The sequence below is a fragment of the Hemitrygon akajei genome, chromosome 24 (assembly GCF_048418815.1).
Source record: "Hemitrygon akajei chromosome 24, sHemAka1.3, whole genome shotgun sequence".
In the NCBI taxonomy this organism is placed as follows: domain Eukaryota; kingdom Metazoa; phylum Chordata; class Chondrichthyes; order Myliobatiformes; family Dasyatidae; genus Hemitrygon; species Hemitrygon akajei.
The window spans coordinates 16,486,328-16,504,697 of NC_133147.1; the positions used below are offsets into that span (position 1 = coordinate 16,486,328).

At 40.4% G+C, this 18,370-nt stretch overlaps 1 protein-coding gene across 3 annotated transcripts in view; it reads right to left on the bottom strand.

Annotated features, from left to right (window-relative positions):
- kdm1a (lysine (K)-specific demethylase 1a) overlaps positions 1 to 18,370 on the bottom strand; it is an 85,401-nt gene that overhangs the window by 34,837 nt on the left and 32,194 nt on the right. For all 3 annotated transcript variants that reach the window (XM_073028404.1, XM_073028403.1, XM_073028405.1), the window contains 5 exons: positions 17,141 to 17,222; positions 15,136 to 15,230; positions 12,212 to 12,229; positions 6,258 to 6,400; positions 4,553 to 4,643 (listed from right to left, as the gene is read on the bottom strand). In XM_073028404.1, the coding sequence (XP_072884505.1) occupies positions 4,553 to 4,643; positions 6,258 to 6,400; positions 12,212 to 12,229; positions 15,136 to 15,230; positions 17,141 to 17,222 (429 nt within the window). The remainder of the gene's footprint in view (positions 1 to 4,552; positions 4,644 to 6,257; positions 6,401 to 12,211; positions 12,230 to 15,135; positions 15,231 to 17,140; positions 17,223 to 18,370) is intronic.

Here is an 18,370-nt window from a genome sequence, read left to right on the forward strand (position 1 = left end):
TAGGTCAGTTGTGGAGAGCGCCCTCTTCTTTGTGGTGGCGTGTTGGGGAGGAAGCATTAAGAAGAGGGACGCCTCACGTCTTAATAAGCTGGTAAGGAAGGCGGGCTCTGTCGTGGGCAAAGTACTGGAGAGTTTAACATCGGTAGCTGAGCGAAGGGCGCTGAGTAGGCTACGGTCAATTATGGATAACTCTGAACATCCTCTACATAGCACCATCCAGAGACAGAGAAGCAGTTTCAGCGACAGGTTACTATCGATGCAATGCTCCTCAGACAGGATGAAGAGGTCAATACTCCCCAATGCCATTAGGCTTTACAATTCTACCGCCAGGACTTAAGAACTTTTTAAAAGCTATTATTAATGCTTTTTGAGATGGTGATTTAGATGCATATCATATTTTTTTACTGAGTTAAGTATTGTATGTAATTAGTTTTGCTACAACAAGTGTATGGGACATTGGAAAAAAGTTGAATTTCCCCATGGGGATGAATAAAGTATCTATCTATCTATCTATCAGTAAAAGGAGTCAGGGAAACAATGCAGAAGATCAGCTACTTGCTGCACAATTTAATTTGGGACAATTTGTCAGTATCTTTTGCAGGGAGGTGGGGTTGATGTTTCTCTTTGAAGGACTTCCATGGTTTTCTTTGTTTCATGGCTATCTCAGAAGACAAATCTCAGAGCTGCATACTGCATACATACTTTGATAATAAATGAACCTTTGAAGTGTAGCAGGTTCAAGAGATCAAATGCCCATTCCTGCTGCTTTCTCTTACACAAAATGATCGTAGGAAGACAACTAATTTTAATAAGGATATAAAATAGATATTAGCCAACTTAAACTAGCTGTTGGCAATTTCTCAAATCTTAATCAAGGTCTTAAATTGCTAGGAATCAAATTATATTGCAATCTGCAGTTTGAAAAAACCCCACCATATTTGGCTGTGTTAGAATAGTGCTCTGATTTGTTGCAGCCTGGTTCAGTTCTTAAAACTAACGGGCCAAATACACGCCTAAGCATTTACATTAATTTAAAACCGTGATTCTCAACAGGGGCGGTACCCCCCCCCCCCCCCAAGGGGACGGTTACGGTATGTCTCCTAAGGGGGCTTTAGGGGAAATAGAAGTCATCGGGTGGGGGGGGGGGGGGGTGGTAAGCTGCACCCTAATTTGAGGCACAAGACCTGACTAACCATTAGTAGAGCAGCCACTTGCGGAAAAAGGGGATGAGACACTGGAGCACAGGAAGAACCATAGCTCTGTAGGCAGTGAGCACTTGTTGTCACAACGCATCTGAAATGCGACAATCTCATCCAACTTTACCAACCAAATAGAAGAATGTTCTCACAGTTTCCCTACATGGAAAGTATGGCACTCTCGTTCACAGACGATGATTTGCAAGAGTACTTCTTGCACCTGCAGTCACTGAAGGATTTTCAGAATCGATTCAAGGACTTGAATGATCTGGAAATGCTGGACTGTGTAATTCCCATTTCTTTGCAAGATGGAAGAACAGGAAGAGAGCTTGCAAGAAGAAATTGTTGCAATTCAGAAGGATGAAGCAGCAAAAACTTTTTTCAAAAATGTCGGCTTTTGTGGTATGTGGCTACACTGTCATATGAAGTTTCCTGGTCTTTGGAAAAAAGCCAAACTGCTCTTCATTGCATTTCCATCCTCCAACCTTGTTGAAATAGACTTCAGTGCAGAAACCACGTACTCACAAAATACAAAATGGTTTGGACATTGTTACGCGTGGGGACTTCAGGTTTTTGGTATCACAAATTGAACCAGGTATTTCAACTCTTACTAAAAATCATCAACCTCAAGGATCACATTGATATTGAAGTTCCTGTACAGCACACGGGTACTGTGTAAGCTAGGTTTAGAGACAAAACCATTTAAAGCGGAGTCATTTTTCTCATGTAGACATGTTTTTCACCATGGTGGCACCAGGAAGTATATTGTGCCTAAGAGGGCATTGGCAAGTATGAAAGTACTGGGGGGGGGGGGGGGCATTGGGGTAAAAAAAATGTTGGGAAATGTTCCCCATGCAAGGCTCATTCAGAAAGTAAGGAGGCATGGGATTGAAGGAGACCTTGGTTTGTGGATCCAGAACTGGCTTGCCCACAGAAGGCAAAGGGTGCTTGTAGATGATTCATATTCTGCATGGAGGTCGGTAACCAGCGAGGTTCCACAGGGATCTGCTCTGGGACCCCACCTCTTTGTGATTTTTATAAATCACTTGGATGAAGAAGTAGAAGGGTGGGTAAGTAAGTTTGCTCTTGACACAAAGGTTGGGGGTGTTGTGGATAGTCTGAAGGGTTGTCAGAGGTTACAGTGGTACATGAATAGGATGCAAAACTGGGCTGAGAAGTGGCAGATGGAGTTCAACCCAGGTAAGTGTGAAGTGGTTCATTTTGGTAAGTCAAATTTGAATACAAAATATAATATTAATGGTCAAGACTCTTGACAGTGTGGAGGATCAGAGAGATCTTGGGGCCCATGTCCATAGGACACTCAAAACTGCTGTACAGGCTTTTTCCCCAAGACTGAAATGGCTAACACAAGGGGGCATAGTTTTAAGGTGCTTGGAAATCGGTACAAGTGTCAGAGTTAAGTTTTTCACACAGAGGGTGGTGGGTGTGTGGAATGCACTGCTGGTGACGGTGGTGGAGGCAGACACAAAAGGGTCTTTTAAGAGGCTTTTAGATAGGTACATGGAGCTTAGAAAAATAGAGGGCTATGCAGTAGGGAAATTCTAGGCAGTTTCCAGAATAGGTTACATGGTTGGCACAATATTGTGGACCAAAGGCCCTGTAGCATGCTGTAGATTTTCTATGTCCTAAACACGGATTTAAAATCAAAACATTACATGTGTTATTCTCCATCAACAGCACCACCAAAGGGCAAATGAAGGAACTGCAGCCCAATTTAAAATTTTGAGAACACCAAGTAAGAGACCTGTCATGACAAAGACCGATCTTTTAAATGTATTCATGGCTTTAGGAAGTTCTGCTGCATTCAAGTAACTTATCAGCTCTTCCGGAAGCACGAAGAACTGCATAGTTGAATAAATTCTGCACGATAAACAGTCAAGAACAAGCATGGATACCAATCAGACAGGAGTACAGTCGACATTTCAAGCTAAAACCCTTCTGCAAAGGACTTCCCAAAGGGTTTCGACCTGAAACATCGACTGTACTCTTTTCCATAGATGCTGCCTGGCCTGCTGAGTTCCTCCAGCATTGTGTGTGTTCCTACAGTCTTATTTTACATCATAGCCATTTACAATATACTCGCCCATGTGAAACCAATGATGACTATTCATAGGTATTGTACTAGTTAAGAAGAACGCATACCAAGTGAAACTTGGGAGTGCAGAAAGTAAATATAAAAAGATAGGGAAAAATTCATATTTCAAGTTAATGGCTCGACATTCATAGAAAGATCCAAAGAGTTTTCAGGTTTCTTATTAAAGTTCATGATCTTAACAGTTACAAACAAAATTTAGAACATGTAGAACCTTCATTCAGATGCCATATATATATCACACCCACATAAGCAAAAAATAAAACTAAAAATCCTGCAGCACCATTTTAAGCTTGTTTCACTTCTTCACCAAAGTTTCCTTTGCACAATCAGAATCAACATCACTGGCATATGTTGCGAAATTTGATGTTTTGTGCCAACAGTACTTTGCAACACATAATAAAAACTGATAATTAGAGTGTGTGTGTGTGTGTGTGTGTGTGAGTGTGTGTGTGTGTGTGTGTGTGTGTGTGTGTGTGAGTGTGTGTGTGTGTGTGAGAGTGTGTGTGTGTGTGTGTGTGTGTGTGTGTGTGTGTGTGTGTGTGTGTGTGTGTGTGTGTGTGTGTGTGTATGTGTGTGCTCGTGCGCACGCAAACACTTTTTTAAAAAGTTAAATTAAACAAGTAGTGCAAAAAGAGTAAAAAAAGAAAAAGTAGTGAGGTTGTGTTCGTGGGTTCAATGTTCATTCAGAAATCAGATAGCAGAGGGAACAAAGCTATTCCTGAATCATTGAGTGTTTGGCTTCAGGCTCTTGTACCTCCTCCTTGGTGGTCGCAATGAGAACAAAGCATTTCCAGCATCTGCAGATTTTCTCATCTTTGTGCGAAAAGAGGGCACATTCTGGCTGACGTGGGTCCTTAATGATGGATACCACCTTTCTGAGGCATCGCTCCTTGAAGACGTCCTGGATGCTGGGGAGGCTAGTGCCCATTATGGAGCTGAGTTTGCAACTTTCTAAGGCTTATTGCGATTCTGTGCAGTGACCCCCCCTTCCAAATACCATAGCATACGAGGATTGTCATTTACCATTTCCCGAACAAACAAACTACAGGTAGTTCCATTATAATGTGAGTTTTGTTCCTAAGAAACCTCGAGTTAGAGAATATCTTGTTACAAAAACAATGGGGAAAATAGGTCAGTGGCTATAGTTTCAGACTCGCAATAAAACATTATCTTTCAAGAGTTGATTCATGTAAATAACTTCATAAATTTTTAGATAAAATTTAAAGGAAGTTCAAATCACCTTATTGAGTAGTTCTTTCAGATCTTCTTGTGTCTTCACAATTTTCTTCCAGTGTTCAATCTGTTCATCCTTCACATGTTTCTCCTGCAACCTAATGAGAATATTTTAGTTTACTTTCAGTTACGGCTCATTAAGCATTCAGTCTATACATCATAACAATGCTTCTAAACAACAGCACTGGAGTGGGGTAGAGATGCTTCCAAAGGCATGAAAAAAAATTCATTTTATATTCATCAGTCTCAAAATCACTTACGTATATCATCACTGTGCTCTTAACTGAGTTGTATCCATTTAGCAAAAATAATGAGACCCTGCAGGGCAGCAATGTCTTGTACAACCGCTTCAGCTCTCTGCTCAGTGACCTTTACTCGGCTCTGCGCTGAACTAAGGGTCTGTGGACGGACTCTATGTTTGGGGACTTCAGTTTAGAAAGCTATTTGCTTGCATTTATTGTTTGCATGATTTGTTTTTTTTTAAATGGGTTCGTTAGGATTTCTTTGTTTTATGATGAATATCATGGTTGTACAATGTACAGATACTTCAATAGTAAATGTAGTTTGCACTTTAATCTTGCCACATGGCAGGCCAGTACAACCCTCAGCCAAAAAATAGCTGAAAAGAAAAACTGATTCACTTTAAAATCACAACCCTAGTTGGCTGACTATAATGAAGTTTTTTTTCCCCCTAATCATTCTGACTGTCCCCAATATAGAGAATTATTCAAAGTTTCATATTATCAAAATATATTGCAGAATACAACTCTGAAATTTGTCTTCTCCAGATAGCAACGAAATACAGAAAAACCATGGATATTGTTGAAAGAGAAAACATCAACACCCCAGCACAAAAAAAGGAAAAAAAGCTAATAAAAATCAATAAAAGTTTAAAGAAATAAAAACGTCAAGCAAACCAAAAAGCATTTGAACAATTAAGGCAAACACTTCTAATGAGAGAAATAACTTGCTCCATTCCTAGCATTGTGCCCTGCATTCGAATGATCTCTCCCAACCTCGAACATGTCGCCAGATAAGGCCGGAGCAAATCTACAATTGGCGTGAGTGGTAGATTTGGACTCTATATCAGTTTTCATGTTGCATTCTATTTCTAGCTTTGGTTCCTCTTTCTCTGTTATTACATTTGGGCGATTTTTGAATTGTGTGACCTGCAGATAATGAACACTGGAGTGAACTGTACTAAAATATGCCTTTGTGTTTTATATTCTATGTTTTCGATCCTTTTTGTTGACGTTTGCACGTGGGGGGGGGGGGGTTGATGATTGAATTTGTTTCTCTGAACAGGATGGTTCCATGATTCGTTTCATGATGTCTGTGAGGAAGACAAATTTCAAGGTTGTATACCACATACGTACTTTGATTTTATGTATATATATATATATATATATATATAGGTATACTTTGAATTTTGTAGCTGCAAGTTTTACTCAAGTGAATGGACTCAAAAATGCTGCTGTGCTGGGTGCAGATTCCTCAATTAATTGTTTAGAAATGCAGCAAGTCCACTCTATTGTTAAACTCCCAAAATATTTATCGTTGGAACTGCCAGCCTGGCATTATGCAATCTCAAGTTTAGCTACCCAACTAGTCACAGAGATCCTTAACAATGATCAGACTGAATTTAAATTTTATACCCGAGCAGATAGCTCACATTATATTTTGCTGAGTGTGAAATATAATAAAATACTCACTGTATGACAACTTCCAATGCTTGTCCTAACGAGACCGGTTTGTTGTTCAGGTAATTGAAGTCTAACTGATGACTGAGGTAAGATGTGGCCTCCAGCAAACGATTAAATTCTTGCTCTACCATCTCGTCTTTCTCTTTGGGAACCTGAGCATCACAAACAAAAAATAACTTTCACCTTTCAAAAGAAATAGGACTACATCTTTTATTTATTTAAGAATTAATAGCAGGAAGATTTCCAAAGAAACTAGTTATCTGAATGTGTAAAGAACTGCCTAACTTTGAAGGTCCCATTGCCTCAAGGGAATAAAGACAATACATATAATGACAAAATAATAAGGTGAACTAAAATATCAGTACAACTACTTATAACTACAAAAAATTCTGCAGATGCTGGAGATCCAGAGCAACGTGATTGAGTCCTGATGAAAGGTCTTGACCTAAAAAGTCAGCTATTTATTCTATAGATGTTGCCTGACCTACTGAGTTCCTCCAGCACTTCGTGTGAACTATTAATAATAATCGTCATGGCATCAACATGTGAAAACTATAATGCATGATATAGTTCACAGTGGATTTGGAAACTGAACTGCCCATGAGAAAAGGCTGAGGCTCCTCTAACTTCAAGTTCTCCATGGTCAGATGTTGGGAAGAAAGATCCAGGAATGTAAAGTTACTAAATAATCTTGTCAACAGTTTGTTTTCTGAGCCACAGTTAAAGCACGATACAATGGTAATTTGGGTGGCAAGATGGAGAAATGTCTATACCAAAGAAGGTGTAAGACGCTCCTTCTCTCCGCTAGCACTCAGGTCACCCTTGGGCAAGGTGCAGCACCTGTTTAGCACCTCCCCCTCCCCTCCCCGATCAGGGTCATTTGACAGCATGGAAGCATATCACAAATCCTGGTTATGCGACCACTGATACCAGGTAGACAATCTCTGAAGAGTATTGTTAATGGCTGGGGCCACCTGTCTTTTAAAGACACTGCCCAGAAGAAGGCAATGGCATATTGAATATTTAATATCAATGACCTTTGTCACAACTGGGAAAAGTCAGCAGTAAAAAAATATTTAAGAGGTGCAATGCTTGCATCTTAAAACAAGATTTACTATCAATTTTTTTTCCATACTGATGAAAGGCTATCAACCAGAAATTTTACTTCAGCTTCCCGTGCTTAAACTGCTAATAACTCCCTTATTTTATTTCGGGTTTTCAGGTTCTTGTGCACGATACGGGCTGGAGGTTGGGGGGTTGTGCGGTGGTTGATAATCGTGTTCCGTTTGCAAGATTTGTTTTTTTTTGAGGGAGGGTGATGTTTTTCCTTGAATGTTTTGTGGCTAGCTGAAGAAGGCGAATCTCAAGGTTGTATACTGCATGTGTTGTCTTTATGGCATTTGTTTAGTTTATAATATTTTCGCTTTAGTAATTCGTTTGTTAGCATTTTCTAGTTAAAGTTAAGATTGTTTAAAGTAAATTCGTTGTCTGTGATATATCGCGGCATGCGATGACGTCACACCCGGTTTCGCCGCGTCTTGTGGGAAAATACTGGTTTGGAGAAACGGGAAGGAGGGGGCTCACATGTGCAGGATCAGCACAAGAAAAGTTTCTTTCTATGCACTAGAAACATCAGTGAAGCAACGCAGTAAGTTCATGAGATAATCGATGTGTTGAATTAAAAATGTTAACGCTGATTCTGTTAAAAGTAATGACGGTTGATAAGGTTTATGTTTTCGTTAGTTAAAGAGTTGCGGATAGTTTGTGTTGAAGTGTATTTAAAGCAGTCAATGGCGTAGGTAGATTCTGACTGTATGCTGCATTTTAATGTAATGTAGTTGTAGTTTACTTTTGCATGTATTTACGATGTAAATGTAATATCAAGAAGGAAACAAATACTGTACAAATTTTGTATTGTTTTATCAACAGTTTTCACCATACGTTAATGTGGAAGAGTGAACAGTAAACAGTTAATCTTACTGCGATCCTGTTTTCATTGACTACGGTTTACCTCGGTGTTTAGTTCAGAGTTCTCTTACAGCTGAGCGAGAACACTACACTGCATACATATTTTGATAATAAGTAAACTCTTCCACCTTTCTGTAGTAATCTGCATTTGGGAAGACGAATCTTATCCACACTCTATGTTGTTTTAGGTTTGATACTACAGTAAAGACCAGGGATTGGCTCCCATTTTTGTGCAAGAGTGTGAGAGTTTATTAAGTTGCAAGCAGCGAGGCAGTTAAGCATGAAGGCATACCAAATAACAAGATGATGCTGATCAAGGTCCTTTTAACCAAACACGGTTCATCCACGTGTAATTAAAAAAAATCCTTATCCTGGCCAAGATGCCACGCTTTTGCCTGCTACCCTTAAAAACTGCAATCTATTTGTCAGAAGGCACTAAATTGTCAATTAAAACGTAAAACTAAATCACACAAGGACGGCACCAGTAGTCACCACAAGCCAAGACAAACCAGAGGACCTCAACTTGAGGTTAACATTCTTTTGAACATTCAGAGAGGACGATAAAGAATTTTAACATTACTAATTAATTTATGTAAAGAAATTCTGGATTATTTAAACATCTAATGCATCCTTTTGAAATAAAATCCAGAACTTGAAAGAGGTTATGAGCTTTCATCAATATTGTCTGAAATGTCCCAATGAAGGGAATTTAACTAATAAACTGTAGTTTTACATTAAAACCCCAAGCAATTTTACCCTACTGTAATTGCTTTCTTACACATTCTTCTGTCCCCATTTTATCAACTGCATGTTATAACACTTAAATTACATCCTTCCAATTACTTAATGAATACATCTCCAGAAATATTTAGCTTGTCACCATCAAAGTAAATGCAGAAACGCTGGATTACTTTGTAGTTAAGTTAGTGAGTCTTTGATCCAGCAAAGATAAAGGAATGCTATTATGGAAATATATCTATAACCCTGAAGTTTTTATGAATTTATAACGTTTGTAAAATGTAATGTGACAAAATGGAACCTGTGTAATCACGGTGTGCTTTACTGGTTTATTGAGCTTGTTTGGATGGAAGGCTTGCAAAAAGGGTTGTGATTTATAGCAGAATCTGTTTTATGGCAGGCAGTGTTTTGACAGTAGAGAAAAACAGGAGATAGCTGTTGGGGGAGGGGGAGGAGAAACCTCAAAAGACAAGTGGCCTCATTAAGGACAAATACAAGTTACTTAAGAGGATGCAGATAAGGAAGGAATGCAATTAAGGATGAATTACCACACTCTGCAAGTGTATAAAAATTATCTGTTTTGAGCTGTAAGATTGAAGCTATCTATCAACAACTTAATGTATGAAGGTAGACTTTCCCTTGCAAGTAATAAACACGCTTATAATTTGATCAACTCTTGAGTTGTTGTAGCCTGTTACTGTATATTAGAAGACCTAGCTAAATGATACAGGGCACTATTGTATCTCCAAGCTAAGATGGTATGCAAATTGATGAGGATTTTGAGAGATTCATAAATGTACCGACTTCCTTTGGTCAAAGAGGCAGAGACTGCAGACTTAAGAGAGAGAAATACAGCATGGAAGCAAGCCTTCACCACAATTCGTCCAGGCCAATTACTGTGCCCATCAAGCTAGCCGCATTCGGTCCACATCCATCAAAATCCCTCTTATCCACATACACGTTGTTATTGGACCTGCTTCAACCACTTTCTCCGGCAGCTCGTCCCACATACACATCACCTTGGGTGTGAAGAGGTCTCTTAAATCTTTCACCTCTCTCATCTTCAACCTATGCCCTCTGGTTTTTAGTTCCCCTTCTCTGGGAGAAAAGACAACGTGCACTTACCTAATCTCTAGCCCTCGTGATTTTACACACCTCAATAAAGTCAACACCCCACCAAATCTCCCACATTCCAAAAAATCCATTACGAGTCTGTCCTTCCTCTCCCTATAACTCAGGCCCTTGAGTCAAGGCAGCATCCATGTGTACTTTTGCACTCTTTCCAGCTTAATAATGTCTCTGCTATAACAGGGCACCCAAAACTGCACACAATACTCCAAATGGGTCTCACCAATATCTTGTGCAACTGCAACATGGCTGATAGAATCTTAGGGGATCTGATAGAAATATTTGTAAATTATTGTAATTAGTTGAAATGATTGTAAGTGGGGATTTGAAGGTTGCACTGATTTAGTGGATTAACAAAGAACATAGAAGTGTACAGCAAAGGAACAGGCCCTTTGACCCACAAAGGTATGCCGTACCAACTAAAAAAAGCAAATCACCCAAACACCAATCCCTCCTATCTAGACAATGTCCATATCCTTCCATCTTCCTCACATTCATCTGCCTATCTAAACATCTCTTAAAAGCCTCTAATGTATTTGTCTCTACCACCAGACCAGGCAGCGCATTCTAAACAACTACAATTCTCTAAGTAAAGAAAAACCTCCCCTTACCTCCCCTTTGAACTGACCCCCTTTCACCTTTTGCTTTCTGGTATTAGATTTCCACCCTAGGAAACAGATACTCCCTGTCCACTCTATCTATGCCTCTCAAAATCCTGTCAACATCTATCAGAATTCTGCTCAGCCTCCACCACTCCAGAGAAATCAACACAAGTTTATCCAGCCTCTTGTGGTAACAAACAAAGGAGTTGCTTCCATTCTGTATAACTCTCTAATTCTAGGTACCAAGCAGTGACCTTGAACAAGGGAGAGATGGTGTTGCCACATCCCCTTGCCTTCGACGTTGCTGCCATCTCCAAATGCGGCCTCCATCTTTGTCGCCGTAGCTATGTCAACTTGGCATGGTATGCATTTTGCAACTCGCATACTTTGTAGCCTGAAAGCACCAAAAATGAGTGCAAGTTGATACTCAATATAATGGATGGGAGCCAATATGACAAGTTATTAAGTATTTGCCAAAGATAGGGTCATTAAGAAAGCTTTTGGAACATTGCCCTTCATAAATCAATGTACTGAGTACAGAAGATGGGATGTTACGTTCAAGATGTACAAGACCTTGGTGAGGCCTAATTTGAAGTATTGTGTGCAGTTTTGGTCACCTACCTAAAGGAGAGATGTAAACAAGGTTGAAAGAGTGCAGAGAAAATTTGCAAGCATGTCGCCAGGTCTGGAGGGCCTGAGTTATGAGGAAAGATTGAACAGGTTACAACTGCATTCTTTAAAACGTAGAAGATTGAAAAGAGCTTTGATAGAGATGTGCAAAATTATAAGGGGTATAGATGCAAGCAGGCTTTTCCCCACCGAGGTTGGGTGGGACTACTACCAGAGGTCATGGGTTAAGGGTGAAAGGTGAGAAGTTTAAGCAGAACATGAGGGAAGCTTCCTCACTCGGAGAGTCAGGAAAGTGTGGAATGAGCTACAACTGGTGCAGGCGAGCTCGATTTCAATGTTTAAGAGAAGTTTGGATAGGTACATGAATGATAGGGACATTCGGGGCTATGGTCCCGGTGCAGGTCAATGGGAGTAGGCAGTTTAAATGGTTTGGCATGGACTAGATGGGCCAAACATCCTGTTTCTGTGCTGTACTTCTCTATGACTCAATGAGATGCACTCATACAGACAGTGAGACCATTTGAGTCTCTACAAATTTTTTAAACATAAATTTTCCCAATTTAGAAAGATATTGAGGTAACAAAATTAAGGACAAGAAATAGAACTTTAAACACAAATGAGGAAGGAGTGACCTCCATCTTGATAGTCAAGTTATTTCCTATTTTAGTTCAACCCTGGTTTGCTGTTGGTATACATTATTAGAAATACCCCAAAATTGCCTGCACAATTATAGCAATTAGATAAAATTGATGCAAGTCAGATCGCCGTTATAGTGTACACTTTGTGGTTGTCCAAAATCCTAACATCCTCAACGGTTGCAGACATCTTACACCCCAAGTACCTGTTGCTGTCAGATTTCATTATATATGTCTAATTAGTAAAAGTAAAAATACGTACGTTTGTGCATCTTTCTCCCTTCATTAGGATCAGATTCCAAATATCAGCAATGACATAGGAAAAAAAAGTGGGAAAAATTTATTAGTGTCTTGACTCTGTGACCACATTTTTGAAGTATTTACTTTCTAAAGAAATAAAAGAAAATTCCTTATCACACCTCTCAGGATAACTCAAAAAAACAAATTATCTGAATAACCACCAGTAACACAAGATTTAAAAAGCATCCAGTTTGCTTCAAACAGAACACCATAAAAGAAAATAAATATTTGTTTGAGACAACATTGGTTGTCGATGAATTGGGGGAACTTCCTGTTTTTCCTCGTACTGTGAGAGCAGTAACTTGGCATGCAAACAGCACTTGGAGGTGGCATCGCCAACAAAGCAGCCCTTGCTCGGTACTGTACTGTAATCTCTGGCCAGAATCCACATTGAGGTTTAAATCACTTGTCACTCAAAAGCAAAAGGGCTGTGAATAAGCTCGCGTGCAACTGACTGAGAATCAAAGCACTTCGCATTTAATGAGCATGTCCAATACGGTGCAAACAGGGTTAGACGGTTTAACTCAAGAATCTTAACAGAACTAACTAGTAAACATACAATTAGAATAATTATAATTTATCAGCGCTGTTGATTTTAACCTGTGAGGTTAAATGTCTCTCTCTCTCTCTATACTATTTCAAACTCTCTGCCTTTACTTCATAAAAATCTTAACACAACGTCCCCAAACTACAAAGGATATTATTATTATTTCTTAGATCTTAATTCTAGACTGGAGGTGCCTGGCACAGTAGTGTAGTGGTTAGCAGAACTCTTTACAGTCCTGGCGACCCAGGCTCAATTCCCGCCACTATCTGTAAGGACTTTGTATGTTTTCCCTGTGACCGTTTGGGTTTCCTCCCACAGTCCAAAGACATACCGATTGGTCAGTTAATTGGTCATTGTAAATTGTCGCATGATTAGGATGGAATTAAATCGGGAGACTGTTGGGCGGTGTGGCTTTAAGAGCCAGAAGGACCTATTCTGCACTGTATTTCAATAAATTTTTAAAAATTTTAAATAAATAATCTTTAAGAATTTCAGCTCATAATACAACACTAAAAATGACAACAGAACGAGTTTAATTATTAGGATTCTTACCACTTTTCAAATTGCTTTCACTAACTTTACTTAAAAGCTGAAATATAAGTAAGACAAGACGAAGACACAGAGTAAATAAAATTCCTCAACATTGTGGACCTTTGGAGTTTAGGTTTAGTCACTGATCTACCCGCACCTTCAAAATATACAAAGAGCATTTCGGAAACTCTTAAATAGGCATGTGGAAAAATGGAGGGTTATGTAGGATGGAAGGGTTAGATTGATCGTAGAGTAGGCTAAAAGACTGGCACAATATTGTGAGCTGTAGGGCCCATACTGTGTTGGACTGTTCTATGAATTCTGGCCAGTGTTGGCTGCTCCATGTGACGTCCCACTGAATCCTTTTGTTCAGATCTATATTGCAATCGGTGTCAGTATGTGACAGGGTGAATCAATTTGATTTACAATTTACATAAGCAATTTTGCAGGTCACAGAAGGAACTGTAGCTTAGTTCAATCGGGTGGTGAGGACAAATGGTATGATAAAAGGACAGCACCACCTTATGGGCTGAAGGGCCTGCAGTGTGTCATAATGCACTCAGGAACAGCCACCCAAATCAGGTTTAATCAGTCTGTGAAACTGAAAACTCGAGGATTTATCTTTCAATAACAGGAATGTGAGAATGTTTTAAATTGCTGTCTTGACGATTGTGGAGAATTACACACTTCAGAGAGTAGACAACCCACGCAAACATAAATACGTATATACAAGCGGTAGACGTGGCAAACTCAAGACATAGAGAAATAAAAACTTTGTAACCAGAACATGAAAGGATTCGAGGTTCAATCAGACATTAAAACTTGAATAGAGCCAGTATTAACGATTGGATGCTATATGGCAGTGTCAGTGCCTCTGTGAAGAACTGTCCAAAGTGTTAGGAGCATTGTAGTGTTACTGACTTGACCATCGAGTATCATTTTAGTATAATCACTGTTCTACACTGCACCTTGCTAATATACAGGGACATACTCGAGAACATCTACAAGTAGCAGCAACTTCCAGCAGCTGGTACTTGGGGTCTCCACAGAGTCCTGCGCAAAAATGAAGACTTCCCTATTAGTACCTGTACTGCACAAGCTCTATGCTGTCCAGAATCAGCCTGGTAAAGAGGATAGTTGGGACTTGAGACAGAGGCCAAAGTGGAAGCAGTAGGAGTCTCACACTATCCCATTACAGCACATTTCCTCTCTTAGATCTGGCAGTCAAAACTTCTAGTTACAACCTGAATAAAAACTTCTCGCACTGCTACCATTTTGCTTACACTGAAGTCTAGCAGGTTTTTGACTGGAAACCTCAGAAATGGACTTTCAGCAGAATTGGCTACAATCCTTCGAGAAATAAGCTGTCAAGTCGTCACTTTTATAAGGACAGCTGACTCTCAGAACCACATTGCGGGGTCATTTGCGGCAACATCCACACTAAGATAAGGAGAGATCAGCAGGAAATGGTGCTGGACTGCCGGTAAATGGAACTTGACTAGCTTAGAAGTGGTTGGGAGACTGTGGAGATATCAACATTAGCCATTAAGATCACAGAAGATCAAACCTGCCCAATGAACCCTCACTGTTGTCATGATGAATGGCTGGGCTGGCTCCAAATCTATCCAAGTACTCCAAGTCAAATAATGATGTAATACTGATTCCTGAAATAACTAGCTGAAATTCCTACAGAGAAGCACTCAGTTTCCACAGGCTGCACAGCAACATAGAGCAGATGCTTGACCTAAAGGCAAATTAATTAGATACAAGCAAGAATTGAAAATCATAATCCATCATTTTAGACTTACAGCCTGCCCATTTGCCTCATATAGGGGACATTTTTGTTTTATTTTGGCCAGTTCCATGTTTACTTGCTTGCTGACCACTGCCATCGGGTTTCCACCTGCAAAAAGATTAATAATAACTAAAACTGACAGAACTTATCCACTAGAGTCAAGCACTTGAGAACAAAAATTTGACGACTGAAAAGTAAAACTCTTTGGCCTGTTCAGTGTAAACTTGTGCAAATGCATGTTCATGGTATCCAGAATTCCACACTTGTATTAGTGTAAAATGACGGTTCTCATTCCTGACATGTACAGTAGTGTGCAGAAGTCTTAGGCACTTAGCTAGGGTTCCTAAGACTTTTGCACAGTACTGTAGTAATTTTATATATTGCACTATACTGCCGCATGACATATGTGAATGATGATAAACCTGATTCTGATACGGATCTCTGAGAGTGGGAAGGGACAGGGAGAGGGGAATCATGCTTGGGAAAAGGGGAAGGGAGAGGGGAATAGTGGTTAGGAAAAGAAGAAGAGAATGGGAAGCACCAGAGAGAGATTCTGTAATGATCAATAAACCAATTGTTCAGAATCAAATGACCTTGCCTGGTGTCTCAGGGTTGGATGTGCCTGCACCCACACTACACACCCCCTGCCCCAGCACTCCTTCTCTGCCACCTGTCCCACACCCCTCCCGTGGTGCACCAGGCTCACCATTCCCAACATCCTTTGCTCTCGCCAGATTTACAAACTCAGCTCTCCGCTCCATGTTGACAGATACAGGACTATGCAAAAGTCTTAGGCACCCTAGATACATATGCATGCTTAAGACCTTTTTTTTTTTGCAAAGTACTGTAGTTACGGAGGAACAGTCAGAATTGGAACCCGACTACAAGCACCTCCCCCCCACCCCAACGACCAAGCAATCACTAACATTCATGCACAAAGGGCGGCCATCAAGGCAACGCGGGCCAAGGAAATGCGGGAGACCAAAAACAACTTGGCACATACCATACAGGCAGAAGTGAGGACCCTGAACCACGCCTGGGGCACAACAGAGAAGACGGCCAAGGACAGAGAGAGATGGAGGAGCCTCATTGCTGCCCTGAATGCCAGCAGCATATCAGGCAGTAACTAACTATGAAGGGTGGCCAGCTGGATAAGGTAGCATCCATGACCAATAGTTCAACAACTCCTGTGTTAAGTCTTTTTTTATAAAATGGAAAAGATGGGTGCAAATAAGAGAAAACATTTCTTTCCCTTGGTCAGACCTTTTCTGCAAGACTATTTTATACTGCCCACAGATACATCATGCAGAACAAAACTGAAACTTCAGGAATTCAATTATGAGGGAAAGGGACATAGATTTGGTTTGTACACCCTGCAGTTTATATATTGGAAGTTTAAAATGAATTTAAATGTACGGTTAGCACGTTTTACAGCATCAGTGACCAGGGTTCAATTCTCCCTGCTGCCTGTAAGGAGTTTGTATGTTCTCCTCCGTGATTGTGTGGGTTTCCTCTGGGTACTCTGGTTTCCTACCACAGTCCAAAGACATACTGGTTGGTAGTTAATTGGTCATATTAAATTGTCCCATGATTAAGCCAGGATTAAATTGGGGGAAATCGCTGGGCGGCGTGGCTCGAAGGGCTAGAAAAAGCCTATTCCGTGCTGTATCTCAATAAATAAATAAATTTCCTGCAGTAGAGGAAAATCCAGAAAAGGAACAATCTTAAAATTGCGGTTCTCCACGAGAACTGATACCTTAAACACCTCACACATAAAATGATCCGGAAATTCTAAACTTGTTTCCCAAAGTGTTGTTGTACTGCTCAACTCAAGGTGCCAAGTTAAGATTGCATTAAGTTATCAAGGAAGCCGCAATAGTTCCATGCCTGTTGTAGGATCAAGATGCAAGCTTAAAAGGGGCTAAGATTGCCTGCCATTTAGTCTCATCCCCAAAATAAAGAGGGAGTGAACAGGTAGGAAAGAAATGGCACACTTTCGTTAGCCAAGCAAAACTTACCAAGTCCTGTCACAACCATGGCCCCTAGATCAGCAACGTAGTTTCCCTTTCTGAATGTGGCAACACGTCCTCCAACACGGTCCTACAATTAAAGTGACGGTGCAGTGGTTAGGTGTCCAGTGAGTGTCTTCCCATACATAGCTAAAAATTAAAAGGCTGGCTGTAGCTGACACTCCTAGTTTGGGTTCAGCATTGTGACCTTATTTCAAGCCCTATGCCCAAGGGCACGAGCATCATTTTCCTTTAGGTAGAAATCAAAGTTCAAAGTAAATTTTATTGTCTGAGTACATACATGTCACCATATACGACCCTGAGATTCATTTTCCCGCGGGCCAACTCGGCAAATCTACAGAATGGTAACTATAACAGGATCAATGAAAGATCAACCAGAGTGCAGAAGACAACAAACTGTGCAAATGCAAATAAATAGCAATAAATAACAAGCATGAAATAACAAGAAAATTGGAGTCCTTAGAGTAGTTATCCCCTTTTGTTCAAGAGCCTGATGAGTGAAGGGTAGTAACTGTTCTTGAACCTGGTGGTGCGAGTCCTGAGGCTCCTGTACCTTTTACATGATGGCAGCAGTGAGAAGACAGCGTGACCTGGGAGGTAGGGACTTTTGATGATCACACGACAAAGAACCAGAAGTAGGCCATTCGGCCCATCGAGTCTGCTCCGCCACACCACCATGAGCTAAACTATTCTCCCGTCTAGTTCCAATTTCCGGCTTTTTTCCCATATCCCTTGATACCCTGACTAATTAGATACCTGTCAATCTCCTCCTTAAAAACCCTCAATGATTGGGCCTATGACAGAATTTTATGTAGATGTCAGTGGTTGGGAAGGCTTTACCTGTGACGTACTGGGCCAAACCCACTACCTTTTGCAGGATTTTCTGTTCAAAGGCATTAGTGACCATTGGCGACATCCTGCTGACAGTTGACAAAGCTACTTATTTTTCTTCATCTTCTTTCAAATATCATTCTACTACTAATCTGCGTGCAATTGGAACCTATAGTTTATATTTTGATGGTGTGTTTTGGGGCCAATTGAGTGGTCTGGCACTTTGCTGTCTCCAAGGGAGTTCAATGAGGTCTGGAGTGGAGTCTGCAGCCTGGAGATGGGGCACAAGCCCATGATTGACTCCATTGCTTCTCTCCACTTGAAGCATCAAGCAAGGCTGAAATCGACAAGGACAAGAGCAGAGGATAGGCGGGTATTTGGTGCCAT